Source organism: Coenobita brevimanus, chromosome 9 (genome assembly GCF_032717465.1).
Source record: "Coenobita brevimanus isolate Jiangsu-jjx chromosome 9, ASM3271746v2, whole genome shotgun sequence".
In the NCBI taxonomy this organism is placed as follows: domain Eukaryota; kingdom Metazoa; phylum Arthropoda; class Malacostraca; order Decapoda; family Coenobitidae; genus Coenobita; species Coenobita brevimanus.
The window spans coordinates 1,970,001-1,980,000 of NC_136962.1; the positions used below are offsets into that span (position 1 = coordinate 1,970,001).

Sequence of the window (10,000 nt, forward strand, 5' to 3'; positions counted from 1 at the left end):
CATTCATTCATTCCTTCTCTTCTTTCTTTCTTTCTTCCTTCCTTCCCTCCTTCCTTCCTTCCTTCATTTCCTTCCTTCTTTCCTTCATTCATTCCTTCCTTCCTTCCTTCCCTCCTTTGTTCCTTCCTTCATTTCCTTCTTTCTTTCCTTCATTCATTCGTTCATTCATTCATTCCTTTCTTCCATCCCTCATTCGTTCATTCCTTCCCTTCTTCCTTCCTTCCTTCCTTCATTTCCTTCCTTCTTTCTTTCCTTCATTCATTCTTTCCTTTCTTCCTTCCCTCATTCGTTCGTTCCTTCCTTCTTTCCTTCCTTCCTGCCTTCCTTCCTTCCTTCTTTATATCTTTTCTATTCTAATGATATGTATGTATATATGTATGATAACACATACATAGGTGAATGCATGTATGTATACTGTATGTGTATGTAGGCTTGATATTCAGGTGTGTGTGTGTGTATGTGCATCTTATTTCTACATGTGTGTGTGTGTGTGTATGTGCATCTTATTTCTACACATGTGTGTGTGTGTGTGTGTGTGTGTGTGTGTGTGTGTGGATTATGGCATCTGGCTGTAGATATATACATAGATATATTTTCATCATTACTACCACCACTCCTACCACAACTACCACAATTGCAGGTGGCGGAGAAGGTCAAGTTGTTTTTCCGGTACTATAGTGTAAATCGGCACAAGATGACCATTCTCACCCCGGCCTACCACGCCGAGAGTTACTCACCGGACGACCACCGCTTCGACCACCGGCCCTTCCTCTATAACTACCGCTGGCTGTGGCAATTCAGGGCCATTGATAAGGCCGTGAGTACCCATCCACTCGCCTGATGTAGCAAAATATTAGTACCCATCCACCCACCTGATGTAGTGAAATATTAGTACCCATCCACTCACCTGATGTAGCAAAATCTTTAACTCTATTTTTGTTTGTTATTTTCATCGTCATTCAGGGCCATCGATAAGGCCGTGAGTACCCATCCACTCACCTGATGTAGCAAAATATTAGTACCCATCCACTCACCTGATGTAGTGAAATCCATAATTGTTTAGCAGCATTGTTTTCTTCATCATCGTCCGTTCCACCTTAACTACCGCTGGCCGTGAGTACCCATCCACTCACCTGATGTAGCAATTCTTTTTTCATGCTGTTCGTTCTATCGTTTCCGTCTTCACTTGTTCCTCTATAACTACCGTCAATAGAGTGGTTAGTACCCTTGTTTATACCACCATCCACTCACCTGATGGAGTGAAATCGATAATAATTGTGTATTTTCATGGCATTCTTCTCTTAAGTTATTTTCATAGTTGATTTATTTGGATTACTACCCTTTTTCTATACCTGTTTTATTTTACCATCCACTCATCTGATGTAGTGAAACTGGTAATAATTGTGTATTTTTGATGCATTTTTCTCTTTGTTAATTTATTAGTATCCTTATTTTAAATGGGTGTTAGTGTACCATCCATTCACCTGATGTAGTGAAATCTCGTGTGACTCTAGATTTGGTTGCAAATTTGGGTTTATAGTTTGCTCATGTAATAATAATAATAATAATGATAATAATAATAATAATAATAATAATAATAATAATAATCTATCTCTTTATCTATAGCCCAACGCCCTAATCCCGCAAAGGGTGGCCGCAGACAAAACGCCTCCAATGATACCATTTGACTGCCCTCCCCCCAACTCACCCCCTCCCTCAATCACCTCTCAACTCCATCGCTCCACCTCATCCTCAGTCTACCTCATCATCATCATAATAATAGTAACACACCCTCTTAGTCAGTCTTTCATTCTCCATTCTCTCCACATGTCCAAACCACCTCACTGTATTTCTCCTAATCTTCTCAACCACATCCACATCATCATAACAATAATAATAATAATAATAATAATAATAACAGTAATAATAATAATAATAATAATAATAATAATAACAATAATAATAATCATTTCATTCATTCATTCATTGCCAGACGCCATGTATCCCAGATAGGGTGGCCAAGGGCTTAGAGTTAATTGTTTTACAGGGAGGGGCACTAATCCTCCACCAACCCCACTTGACGTAGGGATGCCAACAGCATCTGGTGTTCCCAGGCGGTCACCCATCCAAGTACTAACCAGACCCAACGTTGCTTAATAATAGCAATAATAATAACAACAACAATAATAATAATAATAATAATAACAACAACAACAACAACAACAACTCTCCGCCACACAGGTCGAGAGGCTGGAGTGTGGAGGGGGGGGAGGGGGACGAGTGGAGCAAAGTGGATCCTCTCGCTCCACCAAGGACAGTTTCTCGTCCATCACTCGCACCTCTTCTAGATCGTCTGATGCCTCGTTTGTGGGATCCAGTAGTTAGTAGTTGTGGTAATTGTGGTGGTTGTGGTAGTAGTAGTAGTAGTAGTAGTGGTAGTAGTAGTAGTAGCAGTTGTAGTGGTAATAATAATGATAATAATAATATCACAGTAAACCCTCATTATACGATGCCTCTTTGTACGATATTTTGCTTATACAATGTCAAAATATTTGTACCCTATGCCCACTATACAATGGGAACAATTTGCAACAACGATGGATCATCCGCGGCTCAGTGAACAGCGAATGTGCAAATGCATCAAAAACGTCCTCACACTGTCGGCATTGGACCACACACACTTGTCCACCGGTCCAGCCTCATTAGCTAGCCCTGCCCAGCCAGGCAGCCCTGCCCAGCCAGTCAGCCCTGTCCAGCCAGGCAGTTCTGACATTGATGAGTGAGGGCTGTGAGTCCCTGTGACTGTAAGGCCGAGTCGGGACAATTGCCGTCAGGACAATTCCCCATCATTTGTTTACGTATCAGTTTATTTAGCAAGTACACAAGTTTTTTCATTATGTAAATTATAAAAGTGATGGTGGTTTATTGTTTATATTGTAAATGTAAAATATGGCATCAAATCATGGGCATTAAATGAAAAATAATAATATATTGAAACGTGAATCAGCTGATTTATGATGGATCCTTCATCTTAGCATAAGGCTACATACCAGACAATGGCATTTATATAAATGCCTAATTACCTTAAGTGAACGATCGACATACTTTGGAATTATACAAATAATCTTCATGTTACGTCTATATAAATGTTTCGGGATATTTCGCCATCAAGTCAATTCGCCATCACAACAACAACAAGACAATTCGCCATCGGGACTTTTTGTCGTCAGGATGATTCCCTGTCGTTTATTTTCATATCAGTTTATTTAGGAAGTACACTAGTTTTTTAGTACTGTACTTGTACCTCTTCAAAGTTGTTTTAAAATATACCCAGGATGTTGTAGTACCAATGGAAATTAATGAAAACAGCTGTGGGTGATGCTAGAAGATAATTCAACGTCAACTACAGCAAGGTAGAAACAAGTTAAATATTGTCTACAAGTGCAACTTACAAATGATATCCAAAGCCAATGCTACTGAATGAAAATAGACTTTGACAGATCCCCCTGAGAATTAGTTATTAAAGTATCAGTTAATCAGTAATAAGTATGTTTATAGAATGACGGGGAATTGTCCTGATGAGGAATGTCCATATTATGACGGCGAATTGTCGACTTCATGGTGAATTGTCTAGGAACCACATAAACAACCGTTGCTTGCTTCAGTAAAGGTAAGATCTACTGTATACTGTAGTTATAATGCTTTTGTCTCTTTATTCACTATTAATGTGTTACTTTAAATGTTTAAACATAAGGATATTTCATGTATGTCAGTGCTAAGGTGTGTGTATGTGAGAGTTTAGGCACGTCTGGCAACGTATCCCCATTGACTCCATGTTATAATGGCAATGCTATACCATGGATTGCTTTACAATGGGGTTTTCAGGAACGGAACCACATCGTATAATGAGGGTTTACTGTAGTAATAGTGATAGTGGTAGTAGTAGTTGTGGTAATTGTGGTGGTTGTGGTAGGAGGAGTAGTAGTAGCAGTAGTAGTAGTGGTGGTGGTGGTGGTTGTGGTGGTAATAATAATCTCTATCTATCTATCTATAGCCCGACGCCCTAATCCCGCAAAGGGTGGCCACAGACAAAACGCCTCCAAGTCACTCTGTCACCCACCATTTGACTCCCCTCCCCCCAATAATAATAATAATTAAAAAAAAATTAATAATAATAATAATAATAATAGAAATAGTAGTAGCAGTAATAGTAATACAGTAGTAGTAATTGTTTTAGTTGTAATAATAATATTAGTAGTAGTAATAATACAGTAATAATAATAATAATAATAATAATAATCATCATCATCATCATCATCATAATAATAATGATATTAGTAGTGGAAGTAGTAGGGGCAATAATATAGTAGTATTAATAGTAGAATAAGCAGAATAAATCACTTAGGAAGGGTGTTAGGGAGCTTCCTTAACTGATGAGAATTCCAGTAAGGTGTAAGCCTAAATCACTTAGGAAAAGGTGTTTGGGAATTGTGTCGATATTGGAAGAATTTATTTAACTCACGAGGACAGTAAAGTGTAATAAACAAAATCACTTAGGAAAAGGTGTTAGGGAACTTCCTTAACCAACATTGTTTAAGGAAGTTACCTAACACCTTTTCCTAAGTGATTTGTTGTTGAAGGAAGCTCCCTAACACCATCTCCTAATTGATTTACTGTATTATGTTGTTTAAGAAGCCCCCTAACACCTTTTTGTAAGTGATTTAATTTGTTTAAGAAAGCTACCTAACACCTTTTGTTAAGTGATTTATTTTGTTAAGAAAGCTCCCAAACACCTTTTCCTAAGTAATTTTTTTTTTTTGTTCCTAAATGATTTATTTTGTTGTTTAAGAAAGTTCCCTAACACCTTTTCCTAAGTGATTTATTTTATACCGACAGGCAGCGACCTACAACGGCGAGGTGTGGAGGTGGCGGCGGAGAGTGTTCCACCTGTACCACAAGCCTCCACCACACTCCACCACACCCCACCACAACCACACATGGAGATCGACAAGAGAGAAGGATGGGAGGAGGAGAGGAGGGAGAGAATGGGGATTGGGAGGAGTATTGGTGTGGAGAGGGATGTGGAGGAGGAAAGGAGGGAGAGATTGGAGGAGGAGAGGAGGGAGAGATTGGAGAGTGAGAGGAGTACTGACATAGAGGCCAAGGAGGAGAGGAGCAAACCGGAGACCTTAAGACATAATATTCTCTCTCTCTCCTCGCCCCTATTGGAGAGAGTGGCCGAGGGAGGTGAGATGCAGGCCGAGGATGGCTGTTGCGTAGAGGAGGATAGGAAACGACCTAGCGCTGTCGTTTCATCTATTCGTTCTTCGCCAGGTCATATCTATCGGAAGGCTGGTAGATGCGGGGATGATCAGGTTGCCTGTACACACTATCCAGCAGAGGTAGAGATAGTGAGAGAGTGAGATTGTGTGAAAATAAAGAGAGAGAGAGAGAGAGAGAGAAGTAGGAAAGTGAGAGAGAGAGAAGTAGGAAAGTGAGAGTGAGGAAGCTGAATTTGGGAAAGAGAGAGGGTGAGATAGTGTGAAAATAAAGAGAGAGAAAGAGATAGTAAGAAAGTGAGAGAGAGAGAAATAGTGTGAAAATAAAGAGAGAGAGAGATAGTGAGAAAGTGAGAGAGTGAGATAGTGAGGAAAGTGAGAGAGAGAGAGAGAGTGTGGAATTAAAATGAGAGAGAGATAGTGAGGAGAGAGAGAGAGAGAGAGAGAGAGATAGTGTGATAATAGAGAGAGAGAGATAGTGCGGAAAGAGAGAGAGAGTAAAGTGAGAGAGTGATGAAAAGAGAGAGAGAGAGAGAAGTAGGAAAGTGAGAGAGAGAGAGAGTAAAGTGAGAGAGTGATGAAAAGAGAGAGAGAGAGAGAGAAGTAGGAAAGTGAGAGAGAGAGTAAAGTGAGAGAGTGATCAAAAGAGAGAGAGAGAGACAGTAGTAAGGTCACACACACACACTATCCCTTATCTCCACTCTCTTGCTGAATTAGGGAGAGAGAGTGAGATAGTGAGGAAAGTAAGAAGGTGAGAGAGTGTGAGATGAAGATAGTGAGGAAAATATATCTTTATGTAGATATAGAGATAGATATAGAAATAGATATATATGGGTATGATGATGATGATGATGATGATGATGATGATAATAGTAATAATAATAATAATAATAATAATAATAATAATAGTAGTAGTAGTAATAGTAGTAGCAGTAGTAGTAGTAGTAATAATAATAATAATAATAATAGTAATAGTAGTAGTAGTAGTAGTAATAGTAGTAGTAGTAGTAGTAATAATGATAATAATAATAATAATAATAATAATAGGTTTGTAAATCAGTACAATAGCACATAGCACTTCTTCATGACTAGCACAATTAGCACATTCTTGTACAGCATTACTGTATTACAATCCTGTCATAGCACTTCTTCATGACTAGTACAGTATTCCAGTTGGTTAAGGAAGCTCCCTAACACCTGTTCCTTAGTGATTTATTTTTGGATATGGCTGGTTAATATCCTTTTGTATGTTATTTATGCAGAGTATGGTGATATTGGAAGGATTTATGTAACAGAATAAATCACTTAGGAAAAGGTGTTAGGGAGCTTTATGCAGAGTATGGTGATATTGGAAGGATTTATGTAACACAGAAGAGGACAGTAAGGTGTAATAAACAAAATAAATCACTTAGGAAAAGGTGTTAGGGAGCTTTATGCAGAGTATGGTGATATTGGAAGGATTTATGTAACACAGAAGAGGACAGTAAGGTGTAATAAACAAAATAAATCACTTAGGAAAAGGTGTTAGGGAGCTTTATGCAGAGTATGGTGATATTGGAAGGATTTATGTAACACAGAAGAGGACAGTAAGGTGTAATAAAATAAATCACTTAGGAAAAGGTGTTAGGGAGCTTTATGCAGAGTATGGTGATATTGGAAGGATTTATGTAACACAGAAGAGGACAGTAAGGTGTAATAAACAAAATAAATCACTTAGGAAAAGGTGTTAGGGAGCTTTATGCAGAGTATGGTGATATTGGAAGGATTTATGTAACACAGAAGAGGACAGTAAGGTGTAATAAACAAAATAAATCACTTAGGAAAAGGTGTTAGGGAGCTTTATGCAGAGTATGGTGATATTGGAAGGATTTATGTAACACAGAAGAGGACAGTAAGGTGTAATAAACAAATCACTTAGGAAAAGGTGTTAGGGAGCTTTATGCAGAGTATGGTGATATTGGAAGGATTTATGTAACACAGAAGAGGACAGTAAGGTGTAATAAACAAAATAAATCACTTAGGAAAAGGTGTTAGGGAGCTTTATGCAGAGTATGGTGATATTGGAAGGATTTATGTAACACAGAAGAGGACAGTAAGGTGTAATAAACAAAATAAATCACTTAGGAAAAGGTGTTAGGGAGCTTTATGCAGAGTATGGTGATATTGGAAGGATTTATGTAACACAGAAGAGGACAGTAAGGTGTAATAAACAAAATAAATCACTTAGGAAAAGGTGTTAGGGAGCTTTATGCAGAGTATGGTGATATTGGAAGGATTTATGTAACACAGAAGAGGACAGTAAGGTGTAATAAACAAAATAAATCACTTAGGAAAAGGTGTTAGGGAGCTTTATGCAGAGTATGGTGATATTGGAAGGATTTATGTAACACAGAAGAGGACAGTAAGGTGTAATAAACAAAATAAATCACTTAGGAAAAGGTGTTAGGGAGCTTTATGCAGAGTATGGTAATATTGGAAGGATTTATGTAACACAGAAGAGGACAGTAAGGTATAATAAAGAAAATAAACCACTTAGGAAAAGGTGTTAGGCAATAGTGGAAGAATTTATAAAACACAGAAGGACAGTAAGGTGTAATAAGCAAAATAAATCACTTAGAAATAGGTGTTAGGGTGACAAGTGGAACTATGCAGCACAATAGACCAATTTTAGTATTAGTACAAAGTTTTAGTGGTAATATGATGCCTTGTGTTGGAGGAGCAGACCCATCAAGCACAGGCAAGCTTTGTGTGAGTAATAAAAAATAAAGAATTAAAGGAATTTGTGTTTTATCCTTTTCTGTAAATATTGTGGAGGAGCAGACCCATTGACCACAGACAAGGACTGACCCCTGCAATTCCATCCCTTGTGAGGCTCAGGGAAGAGAGTGTTTGGTTCCTGGATGTACACCACATATGCATCACAGTTAACAATAGTAATAATAAGGGTAGTAGCTGTAGCATTAGTAGTAGTAATAGCAGTAGTAGTGTGGAATGGAAAATGAGACTGACTAGGAGTGTATAAGTGAATGAGAAGGAGGAGGGAGAGGCCGAGGATTAAATGGGATAAACGGGAGACATGAGAGACTGACTAGGAGTGACAGGTGGAGATTAAGGATGAGATGGAGGGATGGAGAATGAGAGACTGACGAGGAGTGTCTGAGAGTGAGGTGGAGAGGGAGACCAAGGATGAGATGGAGAATGACTCAGCCACGAGAGAGATAAAAAGCAAATTGGCATCATTTTTTCTCGAACACCGATGGCAACAAATGACATTCAGTATTGCCAATGTCAGCCTCTCTCGCTAGCTTTAAGGACAAGGTTTATATTTGCTAATTTTGCCGTATCCTTCAGTGCTGATATATAACAATAGAATACCAACTTGCTAGTCACGAAGAAGTGCAATGGAATGAACTTGCAGCTCTAGTATTGTTATATTCGCCTCAAAAGGACAAAAATCTCCAACTTAGCGAAGGCAGAATTTTAATTGCAACGCTAATTAGTTTGTTTACATTTGACAAACTTGGGCAATCGTAGTTGCATGAAATTTAATCCTAGGAACGCGTCTCCTTGGTTACTAGTCAATCCGCCCTTCAGCAATGAGTTGAAAGAGGGGAATTAGTCATTTTTTTTATGTCGTCAAATTCTTATGGTGGGATAAGGAAGGAATTTGAGGGACAATTGTACAACCTGGCAGTGGAGCCGCCTGGTTATATTGATGCCACCGCTTGAAGGCGTCCCTCTCCATCTCCCATGAGATATTTATAATGATTTTGGAATATTCTAGAGATTTCCATGAGGTGTTAGCAAATATTTTCGAGACTAATGTTTTAATTGGCATTCTACATATCTATACTACGTTTAAACAGTATTGAAGAAGTTCTAGCTCATTTTAAAATATATATATGAGTGATTTTAGTACATTTTTAACGATTTTTCGGAGCTTTTTGTATATATGGACGATCTAGCGGTTTTTGAAATTTTAGCGGCATGTGAGTTTATCTTTGGTACCTGTACAATGATGCGTCTTGTTGAAGGTGCCATCCGCATATTACACCAAAGTATATGGGTATTTCATCTATCTGACGCGAAATTTTGATGTCTATTATTTATATTCTAACGATTTTATTGACATTATAGAGATGCCATGATTATTTTGAGGTGTTTTGGGGAATTCATATGCCTAGCAACTATTTAGCGTTATATTTGGCAACTCGGTGGTGCTGGTGCCCGGGAACGCTAGTGTTTATGTGGCCACGGTGGAGTGAGGTTACGTTCCGCCGACTGTGACTTGTAATACCACGTGTGTTATATAATCATTAGTGGAACCAGTAAATCAAGATGGTTAAAGATGGGGGAAGATACAATTCATGTAGTGATGTAAAGAGGAAGCCGGAAAATACAGAGGAAAATCTAGAACTCAGCTGTAGCAGAGACAGACATGATAAGACTGCTGACCTGAGTGACCCCAAGAAAGATAGTCAGCAGAGGGACACGACCACTCAGCGCTTCAATAATGGCGTAATTTCAGCGCCAATTCGCGAAACTACGCTGACGGGAAGTGAAAATGGCGGCGGGGGCGAAAAATCTGATAATATATTCATAGTTGACACTGACAATTCAAAAACGAACAGTATGGCGGCTGACAATTTTGGAAAGTCAGGGATGGCGACGGAAAATTTGAGTTTGGGTGATGGAAAACTGCCCCAGCCTCAATATAAATT

General features: G+C 38.6%; 2 protein-coding genes across 2 annotated transcripts in view; both read left to right on the plus strand.

Annotated features, from left to right (window-relative positions):
- The window catches only part of Nadsyn (NAD synthetase), a 31,275-nt gene extending 21,731 nt beyond the window's left edge, over window positions 1-9,544 (plus strand). The window contains exons 14-17 of the mRNA XM_080280106.1: window positions 641-817; window positions 2,242-2,380; window positions 4,897-4,949; window positions 9,464-9,544. Of these exons, the coding sequence (XP_080136232.1) occupies window positions 641-817; window positions 2,242-2,380; window positions 4,897-4,949; window positions 9,464-9,544 (450 nt within the window). The remainder of the gene's footprint in view (window positions 1-640; window positions 818-2,241; window positions 2,381-4,896; window positions 4,950-9,463) is intronic.
- A 73-nt stretch (window positions 9,545-9,617) lies between these two features.
- Window positions 9,618-10,000, plus strand: part of LOC145409807 (uncharacterized) — a 57,422-nt gene continuing 57,039 nt past the window's right edge. Inside the window, exon 1 of the mRNA XM_080280116.1 lies at window positions 9,618-10,000. This exon is cut by the window's right edge and continues 979 nt beyond it. Coding sequence (XP_080136242.1) covers window positions 9,618-10,000 — 383 coding nt within the window.